We start from the raw sequence: 21,613 nt of genomic DNA, 5'->3' as shown, positions 1-21,613 counted from the left end.
TGGTGAGCGTCTAATTTCAAGCATCTAAATTAAGTTCATAACTAGCGCTCGATAACGGCATCGCGCCATCATCTTCAGCCCTCCATGCAGAGCCCTGGTCTTGAAACACCTTTCGACCAGGACATTTCCCCTGCTCCGGACGAACCGCCAAGCACCCACTGGGATCTCCATCTTTCAGTCACACGCACGCACGGGAACCGCACCCTCCCCACCTCATCTCCCCAATGGAAAGCTCTCCGAGCCGAGGTCCTCCTTCGTGATGATCGCACCTGCTCAGCATGCGGCTACGTATCCCCACACCCCAATGGCCGTTCGATGGTCATCGATCACGCAGACGGAGACGCATCGAACAACGATCCTACCAATTTGAGGATACACTGCCCACCATGTGAGGCGGTGAGGCATTGTGGCTTTGCTGGCATGCGCGGCTGGCTTGTTGTTGGCGAGTCGACTATGGAGCAGGTTGATATCGTTCGTAAGACGAGGGGGATGTTTGAGAGTACGGGTACCGTTCCCCATCCGAAAGTTGTCGATCCGTCGGCGATACCTGGTGATGTTGATGTGTTGGAGCTCGCGAACATGATGCTGGAGACACCTTGGGAGGATTTGCCGCCGGAGCGCCGACGGTTGAGAGGCTTTTTTACGGGTCACAGCTCGAATCTTTTTCAAAAGACGATGCTCACAGGCAACCAGGATACGTATGCCTCTTTGAAATTTGATAGAGATCACTTTAATTACCTCTTACACAGGAATGACTCTGGAGGTGACCTAGGCAAAGCACCAGTCAACGAGTCAGATCGAAGAGCAGCAGAGATTGTGGCGGTCGAGACTAGTCTTCCGTGGATCGGCTTCTCAAAGGAATTCCACAAATCTTCCCAAAAATTTCTCGATTCATGGCCCCCGTCTAAAACATTGAACACAAAAGTTGCTTGGATATGTGTGGACAACGATCGAGCAGTCAAAATGGAAGACGAGGAGTCGCTCGATCGAGATGGTCTTTCTACTGCATGGGACAAGATTTGCGCTGAAGGCCCGGTTACATTATCGCAAATCGATAAATTAGCAGAAGAGTTCAATGTCCTTTGGGGCAAGTGGCTCGTGTTCGTTCCAACAGATCGAGTTGACGCCCTGTGGGGACGGATCGTGAAGGCGACACTTGCCGGTACGATGGGTTGCAGCGCGAAGGTATCTCCTTGCGATGAGGGGAATCCTCGTTACCGACATGTGATCTGCGTGTATAATTCAGACTACAGGTCGAAAGCAGAGGTGGACAAGCTACGAGATGGACTTCGTCGGCTGGGCGTGAAGGAGCGTATTGGATATAAACCAGACATTTATACATATTGTCGGATATATATGGGCAATAGTTGGGGTATTCCGCCTTCGCGATATCATAGTTGAATGTGCTGATGGATTCTTCTCATCTTGTATCGATCTTGTATAGAGATGCGTGATCACGTGTCGAGTCGCGTACTTGGGTTGGTGTGCTCTTGAACTTGAACTCGAAATCGCCATCTTTGAAAGGTTTTTTGGATTTCTATCAGATCGCATTCCATCTACTTATTTATTTACAGATGGCTGGATATTACCAGCAACCATACCCTCAATTCTATCAACCGCAGAATATATACCAACAGTTGGGGCAGCCACAACCTCAGCCTCATCTGCAGGCCCATCCAACTTATGTGACCCAACCGCAGCAGCAGCAACAAGTTCCTCAAGCTCCTGGCTACTCGTATCCTCAGCAACCCACATACCCACAACCTTCCCCTACCCCTACCATCCGTCGTGTACCATCCTATGTACCACCGTACAACCAATATCAACTGCCCGCTCAGCCACCACAGCAGCAGCCTCCACCATCTCAGGTCTTTGCTCCTGCTCAACCCGTTTATTCATCATATTCCCAACCTCATGTTCCTCAAATTCCCCAATCGTCCATTGCCGTTACACGAAACGGGAACTTTACCCAGATCCCCCGTCCACCTATCGCCCCTTCTGCGAATCTTGCTCAGCAGGCCCAGGCTGCCCAAGCTCAAGTTCAAGCACAACAGCCACAACCTCCTCCCAGCCGTCGCCCCCTTCCGAAACCTTCCCCAACTGCAAGAACACCAGCTCTGCCCCCCTCCAATCTAAATACACGCCCGCGAGCGACGACAGAATCTGGGCCAGCCAGACCGTTTCCTCAGCCAATTGCCACATCACTCTCATCTCAGTCAACCACATCTGTACCATCACCAACACGTAGTCGCCCGTTGCCCACACCCACAGTTGCAAATAAGCGGTCAACTGTTGATCTAGGGAAGCCTACCAATTTTGCCCCAATTCCCGTGGTCCAGTCCTCATCGTCTAATTTCACCTCATCGTCATCTACACTAAGACGAACACCAAGCCCTGTGAAAGCTCCTTTGCCTGCTCCCACCAACGATGCAACGCCAACTCGTCTTTCACGCACGACGAGCTTCGCAACTATGAATGCAACTGATACCACCACCAAGAGGCGCACAAGCCCTCCTACTTTCCGGTCCCAGCCTCCCTCGGCCTCGAGCAGCCCAACAAAGGCGAATCCCCCATCCATGAAATGGACTTCTTCCAACTCTACAAATCCCAATAGCAGGCCCGCAGCAACTCCTGCCTCGACCTCTGCTGAATCAAGTTCACCTCCAAAGAAGTTTACTCCAATCTGGAAACGCACTATTCCAGACTATCCGGCGCCTGTATTTGGGTATGCTGCTGGTATGGTATCAGAGCCTCATCCGAAACCGGCTCAGCCAGCTGCTCAGGATACGCCGACTAAGGCTAACCCTCAAGGGAAAGGGAAGTCCCCCGAGAAGGGCAAGGAAGTAAAGTCCTTGTTGCCATATCTTCAAGACTCTCCTGGTCAAAGTCAACCACCACCACAGCAGTTTAATTATCGCCAACCTGCGGTTCCCCAACCACCACCACCACCTCAGCAACAGCGTATGTCTGGGTGGCATGGCAGAGCTCCAGCAACTGCGCAGCAGGAGGAGACCACAGAGGATGACGATTCTGATGACAGCGATTCTGACGAAGATGATGATGACGACGATGACGAAGAAGAAACGGACGTAGAGTCAGCTTACCATTACGAAGGCTCAGACTACAATAGTGAAGATCACTCTGAACGGGGAAGCAGAGCTCGAGATCCTCCCCGTAAGGGACGCTTGCGCACCGAGCCTCGTAAAGAACCAAGCAGAAAGAAGGGCACTGCAAAAGTTACAAAGCCAAAGAAGAAGAAACGGCCTGCTCCAGAAGACAAGCGATCAGTGCGGGCTTTGCAGGATCGGCAGTGGGAGCGAGAGCAGCAGAGGTCGTATGGAGAATACGACCGGAGAAGAGAGCCGCCTTCAGATCGGGATCAACGAAGGTATACATATACTGAAGATCGAGAGGAGGTCCGTCGACCAGCCTATCGGCATGAACGTTCTTATTCCGAGAGGGATAGAAAATTGGAATACGACGACGAGCTGGACGCACCCAGAAGACGATCTCCCACGAAAGGTTCACCGTCACGAGATCTGGACTGGCCACAAGACAGACGGAGGGACGGACCTAGCCCTCAGTGGGGTATTCGCAATATGCCACAGCGTCGATCAGGGCCTGGCAGGCGTTACAGTGACGAAGCGGATGAAGAGGAGTATGATGATGAGGAGGATGATCATTACCGTCGAGGAGAACAGAGGCGTGCAAAAGAGTTTCGCGAGCGAGGGTGGAATGACGATCCCAGTCCCAGACACGGTCGTGGAACTGGTCTTCCTCAACCCCCACCTATGGTGCGTGATGTTGGTGGAAGAGAGGGTGATGCCATCCGGAGGAAGGTGAAGAAAGTTCCCCTTAGAGATGTCGATGACGAGGATGAACGAAACATGGCTTTGCGGTTCGCTTCATTTAAGGTTAGCAACGGAGATCGATCCCCAAATTCTAGTAATGGGGGTGGTGGGAACTGGCCTACCAACCTTCCAAGACTTCCACGTACACCTGGGGGAGGCACTCCTAGTGCTGGTTCTGCTAACAATGGTGGAGAAGGAGGCTATTTCGACCCTCGACCTAATGGGTCTGCAGCAGCATCAAGCTCTGGTTCTGCCTTTCGTGGACGTACCGTCATTCATCCCCGGGAAAACCTGAGGAATATCGACTTGGATGATTCACCTCCTCGCCCGTCTTCCACTATCCTTCGCTCTCCCTCGCCTGCTGCATCTGCATCTTCTTCTGCGTTCAGCCAGAGAAGGGCATTGCCACAGCCACAAGGGCAACCGTACGACGGTCCTCTGAGCAGTGCGGGTGAGCAGCTCCAGCGGAGACGGTCCTTGTATTCCATGCCCTCCAAACAACAGCAACAATCAGAGCCATCAGCGAGGGAGCGAAGGCCGCAAAGCCAGATGTATGCGTCTTCTTCTAACGTCGATCACGCCTATAGCGAACAATCACAACAGCGACATGATACCCAACCGTCTTTCAACATACAATCAAAGCCACTACAAATTTTCGGTCCACATCCTACTAGGATTCAACCGCAGACGCCGGCTCCTCCACGTTCAGTCAACATCGAGTCTCCTGCTCCCATTGGTGGTAGGGAAAGAATGGCGGATATACCAAGGATCGAACAGGGTGGAGAGGATCATCATGGAAAACGGCATGATGGGTTACCCACCATCAATGTCGATTCACTACCCAGGATTTCTACGGCTCCCCCGTCTATACCCATGATCAACATTGATTCTGGGCCACCTAGTGGAAGCAACATCTCGGGTCCACAGATCAACGTCGAGCCGGCGGAGTCGCGGCGCAAAGAAGCTCCTCCGAGGGTGCAGGTATACGAGGTTCCTGGCGTCAGCGTTTCTGGGCCTGAATACGATGATGGTCCGAACATCAAGGTGTCTGGGCCGAATGATGATGGGCCGCGGTTCAGAGGTCAACAACAACAGCAACAGCGGCCACAGTCCCAGTTTGGAGTTGGAGGAACGCCCAGTCGCCGGGGAGGCTTGATATGTGGCGGTTGCAATGGTTCTATTATCGGCCGTATCGTAAGCGCGATGGGCTCCCGCTGGCATCCGCAATGCTTCAGGTGCACGGTATGTGAGGAACTTTTGGAGCATGTGAGCTCGTATGAGCATGACGGTCGTCCGTATTGTCACCTTGATTACCACGAGGTGAGCTTGTTGTTGTGCAGAGATCCTAGGGAAAACTTATTGATCTATTTCTGCATCGCTAGAATTTCGCACCAAAGTGTTATTCGTGCAAGACGGCGATCATTGAAGAACAGTTTATAAGTCTGGACGACCCAGCGTTGGGTAAACGGACGTATCACACTCAACATTTCTTTTGCGCGGAGTGTGGAGATCCATTTTTGTCCCCTTCGATTTCTGCCGACAACAAGGGTACGCACTTGCGTGAAGTGATGATTTGACATTACTAATGATTGCTTACAAGGCGAACTTGCATTGAGTGGTGACGGTGACTTTGAAGGGTTCACCGTTTTCCGAGGCCATCCATACTGCGAGCCTTGTCATGTCCGTCTTCGACTGCCAAAGTGTAAACGGTGCAAGAGGTCCATTCGGGATAATGACCAAGCTGTTGAAGCGCTTGGAGGCAAATGGTGTTGGAGCTGTTTCGTTTGCGATGTAAGTGATATCTTCTAATTCTGTTGCCCCTGTTCAATTCTAACGTGTTCTAAAGAGCTGCTCAAAGCCCTTTGAAGACCCGTCTTTCTTCCAGAGAGACGATCGGCCGTACTGTGAGCGGTGTTTTAGCATCTTGCTGAGGAACGAAATTTGAAGGGGCCCTTGGCTATTTTGGACGTCTTGATTTCATTTGCTTTATCTTCACCACTCATCTTACAGATAATCTTGGTGTAGACTTTTGAACATTTCTAATTTATTTCATCGTCATGCTAACATCGTCGGCTTCAAAAACTGCGACAAATCGAGAGCAACCAACAAGCGATTGTTGCACTACGATAACCTGGGCGCGCCGGTGTGCACACCTATCGTTCCTGCTGCAATACTGGCTTGTGTCGTCGGGGGATCGATCCTCCCCTTTTCTGGGCTCTCTCTTTGCTGCGCGGCACCAGGGACTGATGTGACCTAAAGGCAGAACCTTCTAGGTTCAGAAATCCAAGACTGCAATTTGCAACAACGGTTTGCCCTGAATGAAAGAAAAACATCCTTTAAAGCCCCAAGCCCTTGAAAAAACCCGGGACGACTTGCACTTGTAACACGAGAATGGAGGGGGAAGAAAAAGCCTTCATACAAACTTAAGGGGTCGGTATGAGGTAAAAACGACATGCTGAGCCTGAACGTTTTCTGTCAGCTGCCCCCGAGTGCTGGAAGTACGATAACCACTTACTAGATGTTTAAACTTATATCGTGCCCGCGGCCTCCCCTCCGATCGTCGGGGTGCTCAGACCGTGCCAGTTACGTTCAGGAATCATGGAGCTCTCGACTCGTTAAAGCAACTTCTTTCTTCTTTTGAGTCCTCGCGTGCCGTACGCAAGCAATGTGAAAATGAGGGCCCTCTGGAGCTCGAAGAGCTCAAGCAAACGAGGACCGTTACATATGGGAAACCCATGCGTCAGGCTACCACCGCTTCATTCTCTGTTTGTTCAGGACGTTGGCTGGGATCCCCCATTAGTTGCTAGAGTGCCAGAGTCTTTCACAGCGAGCGATCCGGAGAGACAGCAAAGAGCTAGGCATTATATAACATCGGAGCATGCAAGTCTTCAAGCTGTAACGAGGTTAACGTTTCAATCTACCACTTCTTCACCCCAGTCAAGTGAGGCACTGGAGAGCGCGAGGTCTTGAAATTCCGCTTGCCATATCGAATGTAAGGTGCTTCACAAGAGGCCGTGAATCGAGTGAATTTGATGATTGGAATTAATGATTAGTGAAAGTGATGCGTAAAATGGGCGATACTCATGCAATAATGGTAGACGGAAAGCAAGGCTGAATCTGTGTTGTGGATTGCAAAGCAAGATTGGAAAGACGAGAGCGGAGAGGAACTGCAAAGCATTTGGAGCAAAGATGGCATGAAAGATAAAAAAGAGAGCAAAAGTAAAGTCGGATACAGGCCGCCATGCAGTCCCCCACTCGCCGAGTCCCAATACCCAATATTTTTCATTCCCTTCTGACTACAGTCAAGGCACCTTCTCTCATCGAGGCAGACTCCCAACACCCTCATCCAGACCATCGTAATGACCTAGTCCAAGCTGGCCTTGACATCCGCCTCAACATCAAAGTTTTCCACAAGATCTGGGACATCATCGTCGTCATCGTCGTCCGCCTCTTCCTGGGCAGGTCGTTGCTGGCCTTGTTGAATGGCCTGGTAAGACTCGGCCAGCTTGCGCAGAGAGGCGAGCGAGTCAGGGCCCAGTTGATTCAAGATGCCGGGGACGAGCTCTGTGAGCTCCTTCACATGTCCTGTGCCGTAGATAGCGAATGTGTTGGCAGGTGCAGCGGCGTGTACTGGGTTAAAAAATCTTGGTCAGCACCCCTTGCCTTGTCACAAGAAGAGAGGGGGATACAACGCGCTCAAATAGGTATTTGAAAATCACCTTTTGGCGCAGTGAAATGAAGTACATTTCCATCTTCCCTGAACATGTTAACTTCCTCAACACCCGCAATGGGCTGCACATTCAACTTTTTGAGTGCGCCTTGCAGCTTTTTGTCATCCTGGGCCGCCGATGGCTTAGTTTTCCGCACAATTTTTCGGCGCACGGTTCCCTTGCCACCTGGAAGAAATTGGTGTTGTGTAAGAATCCGTGACATCTGGGGGTTCAAACGAGGAGAAACTGACCGATCCTGTTCGCCGCAGCGGCGGCCTGCAGTTTTGCCAATTTTGCTGGGTCCATGGTGAAAATGGGTTCGTGGAACGGGAAAACCTACGGACGTTGCAAAGTTGTCGCCGTTCCCTGTGAGGACGAAAAGCGTATTAAGGTTCAAAAGTAAACACGCGCACACAAGATGTAAACGCAGCTCGAATCCTCTTTGGATCCTCTCTGAGCTTATTGCACACCAAGCCTGAATATATCCGCCAATATACCAATGTCTCCATCTTTTCATATTCGACAAGCTACGCCAGACGATGTGGTATGAACTATATCGTATTCTTCTATCCAGAACTTGATTCATTCGTCAGAATATTATTCTGCAATTGGTCATCGATCTTGTTCGTCATCCCAATCAAAAGTCTCGCAGTAATAATTAGCTTACTGTGACCGTGTTCTCGTAGGCTACCTATGAGAAAGAACCAGAATCGGTCAAAGCAACTCCGAAACTCGTGAGTTTTGTCTCCAGATGGAAAGGGGCATATCTACCACCAGGAATTAGCTGCGCGAAAGTCTTTTCGGCTCCCCAGCTTGCGCCTATGCATTGATTGCGTTTTCGGGTCCTGTGGAAGCGCCAGGTGAACCAATAGGCCTAGCCCTATATTTCTTCAATTTTTCTACGTGGACGGGCCGACCTGGATTATATGTAAGATTGTCACCTAATATTACCCCGAACAACTCTCACCGTTTCTTCTATAATATTATGAACTGTTTCAAATCGCCCTGACGAACCAATGAAAGCTGGAAGATCTCTATGTGAAACCTGACCACAGGGGTGGAGGTGTCGGCAAGGCGTTCTTTGGCCAGCTGGGAAAAATTGCACAGGAAAAGGTAACTATCATGCCCGCACCTTGCCGTTATAACACTACAAGGATGGAAACGGACCTTTGCTAACCTTGTCTCCGTGTGTGAAGAATTGCGCGAGGCTTGACTGGTCTGTCCTCAAGGTGAGTCTGTTTCATCAGAGAAACATCCGGGACGTTTGTGACGCATTTGATACACTTTGTGATCCCATCGCAGTGGAACAAGCCGTCCATTGAATTCTATGAGAAGGTACTCGGGGCGAAGTCCATGTCCGAGTGGATGGGCATGAGGCTCGAGGAGGAAGGAATCGCTAATCTCAAAACGTTTGCTTGACCCGTCTGCCAACGGCGGAATATGCGTCATAAGCCAGGATAACTAGACGTAGATGATTTACAATAGTCTTTGTTCCACCTCGACATAGAATGGGAGCGAGAGATGAAGATCCAGGATGGAAACGTCTTAAACCCGATGATGCAGCTTACAAGGTCGTGGTATACAGTCATTCGTTAAACGCCGTCATAACTCGCCCCCCCAGCCTGATTACACAGCGCGTCAGAATGCTGTAAACCCGTGGAAAAGGGTGGTAATCATCTTGCCTTTCGTAATCTTGTAACGATGGGATCCTCATTCAAATCATCTTTCTCTCGAGCGGCAACCTCAATCGAGTACACGCGTAAGATGTTCTTGACATCGGCAGCGTGTACGGAGATCTGTACAGATAACAATGTGGATCTCCATGAGAATTGCACCAAAATAGGCGGGCGGCATGATGTTGCTTGTCACTTGCCTTTGCTTTCCTCATTACTTTGCAGCTCGACCCTATCCACACCTGTCAAATGCAACATGGGCGGTCACGGTTGGGAGCGAATCGTACGACGAAACACAAACGGACCACGAGTATGAATTTCTCGCGCGTTGACTCCTTGTCGTTTGAGTAGGAAACACGCGCGTATGCAAACGATGCCTTGGATTCGTCAAGAGCCTCGCGGAGCTCAGTAAGGCCCCCTGTTCCGGTTTTTGTGACCTGAAGCTTGTCGGACCGGTCGGTCTCGTAGTCGAGCAGTAGCCAGTTGGTCTCGGACTTGTCAGAACGTACGTCGAGGTAGGCTATGAATCGAATGTCAAAGGAGATCGTAAAATATCTGTGTAACCGTGCCTTCGTTGATAGTAGGATCAGACAAGTCGGCCATTATGGAGTTTCTGAGTGAGATGGGAGCTGCAGAGTGGTAGATCGGCAAACTCCGGCCTATCCACTTGGCATTTGTGAAATAATTTTGCTTGCTCTCAATGTTACAATCCATCTGCGCATCCATCTGTGCAAAGCGAGTCGTTGCTCGCTTTTACGCTACTTCGGTCTCGCCTGAGGCACGAAGAAAGTGGGGGCTCGAAAGTATCCCTCCACCACGCTCTATCTTGGACGACGACGACGCGGTTATAGACCTTTCGGAAGACAACGACGCAGTCAACGGTGTTCGACCCAATACACCCCCGGCCCACCTCAGATCTCCTCCTGAGAAACCTACTCCTCACGAATGGAAAGCTCATCGTGAAACCATACGCAAGGAATTCCCAGGAGGATGGTCACCGCCCCGCAAACTCTCCCGCGAGGCCATGGATGGCCTCCGTCAGCTACACCACCATGATCCCGAGAAGTTTACAACACCCTTGTTAGCGGAGAAATTTAGGATCAGTCCAGAAGCTGTGAGGAGGATTTTGAAAAGTAAATGGGAGCCGTCGAGGGAGAAGCGAATCAAGTACGCAATACGGGAGAGGGAGGAAAAACAACAATTCCTCACGTTATCTCGGCTAAAGGAGCGCATGGAGGCGAGAGCTTTAGAGGAAAATTTTGGAAGCAAAAAGAGAAAATCGCGAGGTGTCTCATACGGCGACGACAGACTGACTTTGGAATAGCATCCATGTATTCCCCATCGTATCTTCTCCCTTACTTCTCGGGGACCCTCAAAACACACCTCGGTCCCTTTGGACACACTTCTCAATCAGGGACGCTCGAGATTCTATCAGTGATGGTCATATGTAAAATCTAATAGCCTGCTCTGTCTCGTACATACGTAATACATATGGATAGATATGCAATACATACAGAATAATGTGTTAGGGTGCAAGGGTGGTGAGCCAAGGATAGATACAGCAGTAAGTCCATCTAATCTTCTCTCTATTGGTGGGATTAATAATGTATGGGTATCGGAGGCAAAAGAAAGGACACTGAGCGCGACCATGGGCCAGGCCAGAGAATAATTAGCAAGAGGGCCACCGCGATAAACAAATTTGCACGTCTAGAATATTTACAATGGCAACGAGCTTCTCTCGTATTTGGTAAACGAGCCTTGCTGTGGTCGGGCGAACAGGATATCGTTCCAGTTCGGTGTAGGAAGTGGATTCAATGGTGCTCCGGATTTATCGACAACTGAATGTTGGAAGCCGAGTATAAACATGGCAGTCACAAGCTTAAGCTCAAGCTTTGCCAGCCGCGTTCCAAGACACATGGTCTTACCTGAGAAACAAAATACTTTAGCCTCTGATGTGACAAGGAAAAGCGCACACATCCACATACCTCCACCCCAACCAACATAACTGAAAGGCGTCTTTTCAGGAGCTCTCCTCCCCGGGTCAAATTTCCACGGGTCTGGATATATCTCAGGATCGAGATGGACATCACTAAAAGGATAGATAACGTAGGCCCCAGTGGGTATTATTTTGTTGTTGATATAAATTTCTGGACCAATATTGCGTCTCATAGCTGTGTGAGGTTGAGCGATGCGTGTCGTTTCTCGAATAATAGCGTCAAGGACGGGAGTTGATGACTCCCAAGCGTCAAGGGGGATCGTGGAAAGCCGCGATGATAACGGTTGTGAAATATCTGATGAATAAGGAGTGGACGCCAACAGAAATTCAATTTCAGAGGCTGCCTTAGCCCGCCACTCGGGATGACCTCCGAGGTATGTAATTAGCCAGCAGGCTGAACGCGATGGAAATGAGAATCATGACACGGAAAAAGGTGGGCATTCTACCGACCTGTGGTTCCTGTAGCTCTGGCTCCGGCGATCAAAAGCCCCATAATAAACTGTTGAGGAATAGTAAACAGGCGTTCATAGATTAAGGCTGAAGAAATTTTACCCCAACAATTACAAGTTTCTCGTCGCCAGAATCTAAAAGCATTTGGAGAGTGTCGTCTTGACGGATTCCATTTTGTTGTCTGGCGTTGATGGCTTGAGAGACGATGTCATAAATTTCTTTAGTGGCCCATAATTTCTTGATCATAGCAGGTGTTGGAAACCACGGGATGAGAACAGTAGCTGGAGTGGTCCCGACGTCGAGGAGATCATAAAGTTTCTTGAGACGCGCGACGGTGGCAGGGTCATCTGAAATTTCCGAAGAAGATAGGCTGCGCATGGTAAGCTGGAATATAAGCTGTTTTAGACAGCCAAAAATCGCGATTAATCAATGCGAGGCGGTGTTAAAATACAACATTCACCAACCTCGTAGACCTTGTCGAATGGATCAAATGTCCCGGCTGGACCCCAACTTTCCATCTGTTTCCGAGAATCCTCCAGAAGACGCGGAATAACTAGAACCAGAATCAATGCCGTCATCAGAAAATTCCAGGGAAAAGAAGACTTACGGGCACTGAGTGATGCGCTTCGTTGCACATTGGCCAAACGTTTGTGAATAAGTTGAATTCTTTTTGTCTGAAGATCAGACGTCACGCCGCGCACCATAGGTATCTGAATCGAAAAAAGTGCGCTCAATCGGGTGAGAACGTAAAATGGGGGGAGGGCGAACGCACAGCTCCGGAGAGAATCTTGAAACCTTCCGTAAGGTCAAGACCTTTTGCATTGAAAACTGCCTGTCGTGCGCTCTCCCCCGAGACGACAATCACTTTGTTCTGCCAGCAAAAAGAGTATGACGACTTATTAGACATATTGGCCATTGTGGAACTTACACGCAAGAGTTGAAATTGGAAAGTGTTCTGTCCAGTAGCGTGAAACCCCCATTTGATAAAGTCGTATCTCTTGCGAAAGAAAGGAAAGATTGCCAAGAGAGGATTGCCTGGCAAGGATACCGGTGCATCGACCTCGTCGCCCTCCAATGAAGAGGTTATAAAAACGATGAATAAGAATATAATAACGGCCACAGTGAAATGAGTCGCGAATCCCGCGGATAAGAAGGTCCTGGCTGCAGAGTGGAGGCCAAGGCAGTAGGGCATGTGGGGCGAAAATCTGGGTCGAGGGAGGGTATAATATGTTCAGCTCCAGCCGGGGTGAATAAGCTTGATAAAAGCGTCGCGTTTTATACCCAAGAACTGCATGGCACCCGGGAAAAAGGGAAAATCTTGGATCTGGTAGCGGGCACCGGCATAACTTGCATTTCATTTCGGTCACGCGCGGAATCGCCTCCTCGAATCGAGGATCTCATGACAACGTTTTTTTAGATGATCGCAGTCTGTGTCAACTAGGTCGGTCCCGAAGTGAACAGAACCAACCTCAGTGGGTGCCCCGAATCTTATTGCTTCTTCGGCACGTGGTGGAGCGCTTGCCAGGCATGGCAAGGCAATATAACATGAGAGGCGTGGACCAGAGGCTGCAGGTTCTTTGGGGGTGTTTCAGAACCGCCACAGCAATCCATTGACCATTTTTGAATAGCCAGACCAGCTTGACCCGGCGAATTCGTCAATTTCGAACTTAGCAACTCGGATGTGGTTGAGAGGACTATCGGTGCCAATTGCGCATCCCCGTCAGCGGGAAATATGCTAGGACGGCATATCAATGTTGATCTCTTACCAAGATTCTTGAAGTTCCCAGTCTGGTGTGGTTGTCAATGGCGAGTCTTTGCATTCTAGCTTCTGACATTCAGACACATATACATACGTAGTATCATCCTTGCCTACAGGGACATCAAGCACCAAGAGTCCTGGAGTCCATGTAGTACCAGAACTTGACATTATTGTGCTTTGAGGCATGTGTGTCCGAGCCGTCTATAACCGGAAAAAATAATCTAGACTTGAGATATGACGTGGCAAAGTCACAAGAGCAATCCCAAAGTGGTTGGCAACAGGCGGGAGCGAAACTTGGCTTCGACGCAGATGGGGATAACGGCCACGCAGAAAAATCGGGATTCGATGGAATCTAGGGAGCCGTTAAAGAAAGCGTGAGTAAAAGGATGTTTTTTATTCTCACCCAAGGTGTAGAAAACTCACAAAACTTAGCACGACGGAACAGAGAGTAGGAATTCCAAAATAATGGCTTACAGGCAGGAGGCATGCGACATTCGGTAATGGAGGCACGTCAGCAACCCCCGGTAGTGCGCCCACGCCGCTAGGACAACGCAAACGTGGAATATTTGATGCGAAGCTAAGAAATAATCGAAACTCCCAGGTGCCAGTTTTTCAGGGATGCGGTTTGCACTGATGAACAAGGAGTAAGATTCGGAAACCATTAAAAGTTCAGCATGAATGGTGAATGGTATGAAGGATCGTGAACTCAAGCGACGGAGAATACGTACTAGAGTAAGGCGCCGCCTATGTAGAGCGCACCTGAGGCCAGCAGCCAACCGAAACCCATACTGGAGATCAGCTCGTTGAAACCATGTGTTAGGGACAGATGGGTGACGGGAATTACAGCGCACAATCCTAGACCAATGAAGACTGCCGTGCGAGCCCCGCGATGACTTGGCTTCGCATATTCTGGGTTTAGGACAATGTAGGCTGCGCCTAGATCATGCCGTTCAGAAATGGATGAAGATCATGATGACATGACGTGCGATCATGATCAGAGAACGACTTACAAACGCCCACAAAAGTGATGGAGGTCAAGTAGAATGCTTTCAAGCGCAGGTCACAGAAGAAGCCATAGTAGATGGACGGGTAAAACGACCCCACAATCAATACTACGATTCCGGAGTAGTCTAATGCATGGCAACGGGATGAGACCTAAAACAAACAGGTTAATCAAATCTTAGATAGCCTTCCGGCGTGTGTGTCGTACCTCTTTAGAGTGACAGCTTGCAGCATGATAAAAGGCGCTTGCCGTGAGGCAAAATACAGCGGAAAGTAGAAATATGACAATGATAGCTATATCTTTCCATGTTGCCTCTTCGTGGTGTTGAACGTACGCAGGGTAAAAGGTCGTTAGGAAGTAGATGAACAGCGCAGATCCCCATAAATGAGAGTGAATATTAACTGGTGACCTGAATTAGCCAAAAACGTATGGCAACGGAGGAACAAGGGTACTTGTTTCGTTATGAAGATCTAAGAGTCCCAGCTCGTTAACCCAAATGACAATGATCCAAGAGTGGTAAATATCGTACATGCCCAAACAGAGGTAAAGCAGCCCTTCCAATGGAGTTGAGCTCTGCGGAAATTTAGCGCTTTGAACTCTTACGACAAGACAGCATACCTTCTATAGCCAGTAAGGATGTACTCATTGTCTCTTTGCCAGTCTTTGAGTTCATGCCAGGAAATGGTGTTTGAAAGCGGGGTATTGGAGCTGGGTACGTTTAAAGGGGATCGTTCCAAGGTGGATGGAGCCTTAGTGAATGGAATTCTTTGGTGAAGAGGATCCATTAGAGAGCAAGCTCTGAGTAAAGAGAGAGAAAGAAGCAACCATTCTGTATCGTCGAAAACATGCGCAAGATTGCCTCACACCAAATACAACCAAAGTAAGTTGGAAGTGAACATTGAAAAACGCATGAAACCTTAGCGCGGGTACAGGACGATCCCTCTTAGCTACATTGATACTTTCTGTACAAATCATGAAATAAACACTTTTCTCAATGCCGTAAATTTGCAAGTTTCTCCTGTCCTAGGGCAAGTAACAATACCATCATTTCTCGCCGCCATTTCTTCCAAAGCCTGCTGACTTTGTCAAATAATCGTGGAATTGACCAAAAAAGGGAACATGCCTCTCTTGAATATACATGACCACTAGGAAACGCCATCGGCATGTTGTCCGCATCCATAATTTTCCCGCTTATTCGACAGACAATCGTTGAGTTTGCGTGGTGGCTGAAGGGGACCTCTTCAGCGAGCCTCCCCAATCCCAATGGAAAGAGCCCTGGTCCAGATTCACCGTCGCATACAGGACAATCGACATTTTTCGTAGCGTGGTCATAACATGCCGGTAGTTTGAGGGCAACAAGTCCGGCGTATAGCGCCAGATGGAGAAGTGGTTCGGTGGGAAGAGTATTCAAGTTGTAGATTGCAAGACGGAATGATCGAACCAAGTTATTCCATCGTGATGGATCATACAGCCGCTAAAAAAAACTTGAACCTTCAATTAATGCACAAGGAAACCTTCGAACCTTGTAAGGACCGCAGCGAGTGTTGGGCGGAAAAGCCAGTAGCGCGGACGCTTGCTGTATCTGGGAAAGGTGGGTCTCTTGCCATGAAACCAGGTACTTCTTCGCATACGCGATAGCTTCCGTAGTTTGTCGCAATCTGGAGAGTTCAATGTATTCTTGCAGGCGGAGATCAAATTCCAAGGTGCTCTAACGTGACAATGTAAAGATGGTCAATACAGCTCAAGAAAGATCTCACTTTTATTTTCCGAAGTGCGCTCTTGTTCTCGCTACACCAAGCGAGGGCGTCCGTACAGCTGTGTTTGGAAAGGGCGTCCTCTATTCGCTTTATGCCTGTGAAAAGGTCGATATCGACAAGAGTCTTTGGACTTCACTTGAAATTATCTGCGCAGGAGATGGAGACCCCACATACCTCTATATTCTTCTCCTTCGCGATCTTTCGGGCAGTGTTCTCTTTACCATTCCGCAAACACCAGTCTACAAGCCACCGATCCAACCGTGTATCGGCCCATCGTGAGAACTCTGGTTGACTCGAGTTTTGGAGGGACTCGATCGTGGCTAGGTGATGTAGACGCTCTCGCATGACGTCTTGGGTTGGTTTACCAGCCGTCTCGTGTAAATACGACAGCTGTTATTGCCAAATGTGAGAGCGTAGAGTCAGGGTGGGTCATGGAATGCACCTTTCGCTTGAGGTTTTCAACACGTCCTATCATTCCGTCAACGGACTTCAAAGCAGCTTCCTGATCAATGCTTCTGCTGGAAGCACGGGAACTGAGATCCTTTGAGGTGCTCAGGACAGCTCCCAGCTCCCTTTCGACATTCTTCTGCGATGTCCGAAAAATCTTGCGGTAATTCTCATAAGGCACCTAGAATCCAAAGGATTTGCAATGTTCACAACATCTTATGTTACCCCACGAACTCGTGCAAAGGGTTGTTCGAATAGCAATATTCCGTCTGTGTTTAACTTGCTTTCCATCTCGATAATCAGTTGGAGGTGAGGTTGGGTGAGGTCAGGACATTCGGTCATGTGATCGATCAGGTACAGTCATCCACCTGCTACACCGCCAAATGAATGTTCGAAATGCTGATGGCATCTGGCACGAATCTCCGCTTTGACAGGTTTTTGATGGAGGTTGCCTCGGCATGGATGGCAGGTGTGTCGGAGCTTGGGGCGTAAATGTTAGCCCCAGCGGCTCGACAGCTGACCCACAGGTTTACGACTCTTCTTGGGGAGACATGTACTGCCGATTTTCTTCGGGCAACGAAATAGTGTATTTAAGATACAAATTAATCGTAAGAAAGTAATAAAATGATACAATGGACACTCCCAAGTTTTTACAGGTGGAAAGAATGGGGGAATTTTGAGCTCAACATGAAAAGGCCCGTGCGACAAGCTCTCAAAAATTTCTGTAAGTCGTTTAAACTCCGCGCTATGTTTGGTTATTTCCGAACTTCAACCCAACTTCAACCCAAACTCGCTTTCTTCTTCACCACAACCGTCACCGCCCCCTCGCCTGGCTGCCAAGTTGCTCCCATCCTCGTTCCTGAACCCTGCGCTTCTGTTACCCAGTGGTCTATGCCCTCCTGTGAACTCCCTCATGTTGTTTTTTTGGTTGTCCTTGTTCCACACCCGTGCGCCTGTGCGCGGTCATTACCATCTGTCACTGCTCTGGGCTTTTGTTAAGCCCATTGTCCCTTTCACCATCATCAAACCCCAGACGAACACCGACGAGGGCCCATCACCACATCAACAAACAGTGACGAGGGCCAATAACCACCACCGCTTCCCACAACGAGGGCCCAGCATCACCATCAACGAACGACGACGAGCGCCCACGACCCCCGTCAATGAAGGGTGACGAGCGCCCACGACCATCAACGAAGCACGTCGAGCGCCCACCACAGTCCACCACCATCAACGAATGAATACAACGATCAACCAACAGCCCACCACCTACAGCAACGAGGGCCCAGCATCACCGTCAAAGAACGGCAACCAGGGCTGCAACTACCACCACCTCCAATGAGGGCCCAGCACCTGTCAACGAACGGCGACGAGTGCCGACCACCACCACGAACCACGTCAAATACCCACCTCCACGGACCACGTCGAATGCCCATCCACGAACCACGTCGAACGCCCATCCATCAACCACGTCGAACGTCCATCTACCAATCGCGTCGAATGTCCATTCACCAACCACGTCGAACGACCATTCACCAACCACGTCGAACACCCATACGCGAACCACGTTGAATGTCCATCCACCAACCACGTCGAACCTGAACCAGTGGGGAGACCAGCGCGTCAACTTCATAACCAACCACGGCACACAGTTCTTTTCATGTGGGTGAGCCAAGTCCCGTGGGTACTAGATAGAGTAGATGTAAATAACTCTTGTGCTCCCCCTACAATTTATTGTTTTGTTTATGCTTTCGAATTGAAGTTTATCTCTATGAAACATATTACAGTGCTTTGCACTGCCGTTTGCACAACGAGTTTTGGAAATCGTGTTTGTGTGTGTTGTACCGTGACTCTCAAATCGGGAAGTAAGAGACCGCTTACCAGACGCAACGTCCAACAAGGCCTGCAATCTCCTGCGGTGAAAGATGTTGCTCATCATGGCAAACAATGATTCGCGCGCGCATCTCATCCGATACCTGAGGCGCAACAAAAGTTGGGTTTAAGAAATACAAAATTCCCAAAGTGCTCAGATCTCGTCCTGATGCGTGACAATCTGTGACGAACATACAAAACCAAACATAATTTTTGCGATTTCGGTGTGCAAACGGCAATGCAAAGCACTGTAAAAGAGGAATACAAAGGATGTGCATTTAGCTGTAAGAGATGACAGAAAACATCAACCAGCTGTCTAAACGCTCAGCTGAGTTGAAGGCCACTGAATTTCCGCCATTGGCCTTAGCGCCCCAGCTGTCCCCGATGTTTGACCAAAACGTCAAGGCAACATCAACCTGGTGACATGATGCTATTAGTCGTTTTTCAACTCTTGGGAAATGTTACATCAGCATGTCTGACAGGTGGCGCAGGCTCGGGATCAGGCCCTGGCTTCCAGGTCTCTCACACATTTTTATCATTTGGCGGTGTAATGATACACCCAAAATGAGAAATTAGCTTCAACAGATTTGAGCACAACCTTTCTCTACATGAAAATCTCAGATAAATTCGCGTCTATCACTGTACCAAATTTCAGAATGTTTGACCCACATTTCACAAAGAAAAATTAAGATTATGGGTGTATCATTGAGGGGTGTGACTGTATTTGGCTATTTCTGAAAAACAGTCCATTTTGTATGCTCCACAGCTTTGCCAATTCTGCCTCAATTGCATCCAAATTATGTACGGTGGTAGATATGAGTTTGTACTACTTGTTACAACTTGTTACAACTTGTTTCATAAAAATCGGTCTAGTATTGAGTGAGATATTGGCTAGTCAAAAGTGTATCAAATGGGGGTGGTGTATCATTAAGGGGTGGATGACTGTAAAGTGAACGAAGGCTATACAACAAAAAAACATTCGAAAAAACGTCAGAGGTCAGCCAAGCCCACGAAAAAATTGTGAGTGTTGGTACATTTTCCGCATTTCACCCCCTTGCCGAAAACTCTCTTCCTCCATATAGCCCAAGCTCCACCCAGTGCGCCGCGAACGGCTGAAGGTCGCTCAGTGCAGAGACTAAAACTTACAACTACAGACTTTCGTATTAATAGATACAAGGTGAATCAGGATCGTTCCGCTGCAAGCAGTCTACCTACCACTCGATAATGCCACATGTCTGCAGGCCGTCTACTCCTCCAGGAAGAAATAATTTCCAGCAGCTAGATCCAAGTTAAGTGAAGGGTCAAAATTAGTGAGGAGGACCCACCCTTCTGCTCCCTATCTTTGATACTATTTAACTTGTTTACACGTGGTCGGAAGTTAGTGGGGTCACGTCGGAAAGTGATCTCAAGTGAGGCCAAAAACCTGTTCATTCCAGATAGAAGGGATTGTGGTCTAGGAAAGAGCGTGTAAATTGCGATCTTTCGAAAAACAATATTTCGGCTTACGGAGTGGCCGTGGCGGAAATGGCTGGTTGCCCCTCGAAGACAATAACGCGATCAGCGAGATAAGTTGCCATGATAAAGTCGTGCTCGATGACGAACGCCGTTTTCTTGGCGTGGAGGATGAAGCTGAGTTGCGACAATAAAGGTCAGGCGTAAATTAACGCAAAATCGATTGGTGGAACAGACCGTTTGATGACTTTGCTCGCAATGATACGTTGTTCCGAGTCCAAGAAACTACAAGAGCATCATAAGAAATATTCTCGTCAAAAACAGTAATGAGCTACCTGCTCGGCTCGTCAAGGAGATAAACGGCGACATTTGGTTTGCCTAGACGTTGAGAATACGAGTTCAGTCATGAATCGGCCAGAGGTTATCACTGGGCATACCCAAAGCAAGCACAATAGCTACGCGTTGCAGCTCTCCTCCTGAGAGTGTTTTCACTTCCTGGTCCATAATGTTTTCTAAATTCATGGGCTTCAACACATCCGTCTGGAACTGTGGAAGCATGAACGCCTGCTTGATCTGCTTAAGCAACAGCATGCGGACGGTTCCAGGGAACTTGGGTGAGATTGTTTGGGGCTTAAGCGAGACAGACAGAGTTTGTTTGTCTGCCTCCTCGTCTGGTGTGTCGCCAGCCAAAAGCCGAACAAAGGTGGTCTTTCCTGTACCATTCTCCCCCAACATCACGATAATCTCGGAATCGGTAAAGCTCCCAGCTTCCACCGTGAGTTTGAATGATCCTAAGGTTTTAGTCATGGATGGGTACGAATAGTGTCGGGTTTTGTCGATTGCAAGCTCCTCGGCCGTCTCTACCATTTTAAATGAAAGAGATTCTTCGCGGAATCGCAAGTTCTCGGTAGGGATGAAGCCGTCCAGGAAAATGTTGATACCTATAAGGTGTGGACACTGAGCGCAGCAACGAACATGAACACAAGGGGATGCAGACCTTCTCGAACGGAGTAAGGCATTGTTACTACGCCATACATTGAGGGCTTTCCATACAGACAACAAATGAAGTCGGATAGGTAATCCAGAACGGACAAGTCGTGCTCGACGGCAACGACATAACAATCAGGCGTGAGCAATGAGCGGATAACTTGAGCCGCTTTAAGACGCTGCTTGACGTCCAAATAACTCGAAGGCTCGTCGAACATATAGCTGTGATGAAGTTGGGCTTAAGATCGGATCGCCATAAAAGAGGTTCGAACTCACACGTCTGCTCTTTGGATGCAAGACATGGCAATGGCGAATCGCTGTAATTCTCCTCCGGAAAGATGACCAACTTCTCTGTCGAGCACATGGTTCAACTCCAGTTCGTCGCACATCTTCTGCTTGTTGTCGAGCTCCAGCTTAGAATCTAGCATCTGGGAAACAGTCAAAGCGCCCTTGATGGCTTTCGGGATGTGGTCGACGTATTGAGGCTTGATGAGCGCTTTTAGATTGTCTTCAAGAACTTTTGTGAAGTAATTTTGAAGCTCTGACCCCCTAAAATACTTCAAAATTTCTTGCCAATCGGGAGGATCCTGAAATAAGATGAGGTGTTGGGTTATGTGAGGAGCCCTGCACGAACGTACGTCATAACGGCCAAGATT

At 48.9% G+C, this 21,613-nt stretch overlaps 10 protein-coding genes across 10 annotated transcripts; 5 read left to right on the top strand and 5 right to left on the bottom strand.

Moving 5' to 3' along the window:
- Positions 1-84: 84 nt before the first annotated feature.
- On the top strand, positions 85-1,401 carry LACBIDRAFT_297648 (uncharacterized protein; the record flags this gene model as incomplete). Its single annotated transcript, XM_001881254.1, has 2 exons — positions 85-698; positions 750-1,401. 2 exons carry the CDS (start codon positions 85-87, stop codon positions 1,399-1,401), a joined length of 1,266 nt encoding a protein of 421 aa, XP_001881289.1.
- A 45-nt stretch (positions 1,402-1,446) lies between these two features.
- On the top strand, positions 1,447-5,884 carry LACBIDRAFT_327265 (adaptor protein; the record flags this gene model as incomplete). The annotated part of the gene is made up of 6 exons (XM_001881253.1): positions 1,447-1,482; positions 1,575-5,171; positions 5,249-5,399; positions 5,452-5,642; positions 5,698-5,755; positions 5,862-5,884. 6 exons carry the CDS (start codon positions 1,447-1,449, stop codon positions 5,882-5,884), a joined length of 4,056 nt encoding a protein of 1,351 aa, XP_001881288.1.
- A 1,331-nt stretch (positions 5,885-7,215) lies between these two features.
- LACBIDRAFT_250263 (uncharacterized protein) lies at positions 7,216-7,867 on the bottom strand (the record flags this gene model as incomplete). Its single annotated transcript, XM_001881069.1, has 4 exons — positions 7,216-7,481; positions 7,508-7,546; positions 7,571-7,747; positions 7,813-7,867. 4 exons carry the CDS (start codon positions 7,865-7,867, stop codon positions 7,216-7,218), a joined length of 537 nt encoding a protein of 178 aa, XP_001881104.1.
- Positions 7,868-8,060: 193 nt separating this feature from the next.
- Positions 8,061-8,980, top strand: LACBIDRAFT_297644 (diamine N-acetyltransferase; the record flags this gene model as incomplete). The annotated part of the gene is made up of 6 exons (XM_001881252.1): positions 8,061-8,105; positions 8,248-8,295; positions 8,346-8,489; positions 8,585-8,674; positions 8,758-8,790; positions 8,864-8,980. The coding sequence occupies 6 exons, from the start codon at positions 8,061-8,063 to the stop codon at positions 8,978-8,980; spliced, it is 477 nt and encodes a 158-aa protein (XP_001881287.1).
- Positions 8,858-9,837, bottom strand: LACBIDRAFT_399461 (ADF-like domain-containing protein; the record flags this gene model as incomplete). The annotated part of the gene is made up of 5 exons (XM_001881068.1): positions 8,858-9,183; positions 9,244-9,357; positions 9,435-9,476; positions 9,540-9,754; positions 9,804-9,837. The coding sequence occupies 5 exons, from the start codon at positions 9,835-9,837 to the stop codon at positions 9,154-9,156; spliced, it is 435 nt and encodes a 144-aa protein (XP_001881103.1). The 3' UTR covers positions 8,858-9,153.
- A 340-nt stretch (positions 9,838-10,177) lies between these two features.
- LACBIDRAFT_148118 (uncharacterized protein) lies at positions 10,178-10,393 on the top strand (the record flags this gene model as incomplete). The annotated part of the gene is made up of 1 exon (XM_001881251.1): positions 10,178-10,393. A coding segment is annotated over one exon (216 nt), but the record flags the coding sequence as incomplete, so codon positions are not given.
- Positions 10,394-10,950: 557 nt separating this feature from the next.
- LACBIDRAFT_297641 (uncharacterized protein) lies at positions 10,951-12,872 on the bottom strand (the record flags this gene model as incomplete). The annotated part of the gene is made up of 8 exons (XM_001881067.1): positions 10,951-11,159; positions 11,220-11,624; positions 11,681-11,729; positions 11,783-12,076; positions 12,145-12,233; positions 12,288-12,390; positions 12,453-12,551; positions 12,609-12,872. The coding sequence occupies 8 exons, from the start codon at positions 12,870-12,872 to the stop codon at positions 10,951-10,953; spliced, it is 1,512 nt and encodes a 503-aa protein (XP_001881102.1).
- Positions 12,873-13,909: 1,037 nt separating this feature from the next.
- Positions 13,910-15,227, bottom strand: LACBIDRAFT_184966 (uncharacterized protein; the record flags this gene model as incomplete). Its single annotated transcript, XM_001881066.1, has 7 exons — positions 13,910-14,069; positions 14,168-14,375; positions 14,450-14,594; positions 14,650-14,843; positions 14,895-14,912; positions 14,972-15,015; positions 15,061-15,227. The coding sequence occupies 7 exons, from the start codon at positions 15,225-15,227 to the stop codon at positions 13,910-13,912; spliced, it is 936 nt and encodes a 311-aa protein (XP_001881101.1).
- A 186-nt stretch (positions 15,228-15,413) lies between these two features.
- LACBIDRAFT_297638 (uncharacterized protein) lies at positions 15,414-16,988 on the bottom strand (the record flags this gene model as incomplete). The annotated part of the gene is made up of 7 exons (XM_001881065.1): positions 15,414-15,515; positions 15,566-15,916; positions 15,965-16,150; positions 16,200-16,322; positions 16,374-16,589; positions 16,642-16,827; positions 16,881-16,988. 7 exons carry the CDS (start codon positions 16,986-16,988, stop codon positions 15,414-15,416), a joined length of 1,272 nt encoding a protein of 423 aa, XP_001881100.1.
- A 3,403-nt stretch (positions 16,989-20,391) lies between these two features.
- Positions 20,392-20,931, top strand: LACBIDRAFT_250088 (uncharacterized protein; the record flags this gene model as incomplete). Its single annotated transcript, XM_001881250.1, has 2 exons — positions 20,392-20,772; positions 20,794-20,931. Coding segments are annotated over 2 exons (519 nt in total), but the record flags the coding sequence as incomplete, so codon positions are not given.
- Between the last annotated feature and the right edge of the window lie 682 nt (positions 20,932-21,613).

The sequence above is a fragment of the Laccaria bicolor genome, genomic scaffold, assembly GCF_000143565.1.
Source record: "Laccaria bicolor S238N-H82 LACBIscaffold_12 genomic scaffold, whole genome shotgun sequence".
NCBI classification, from domain to species: Eukaryota; Fungi; Basidiomycota; class Agaricomycetes; order Agaricales; family Hydnangiaceae; genus Laccaria; species Laccaria bicolor.
This window is presented reverse-complemented; position numbering and strand designations above follow the sequence as displayed.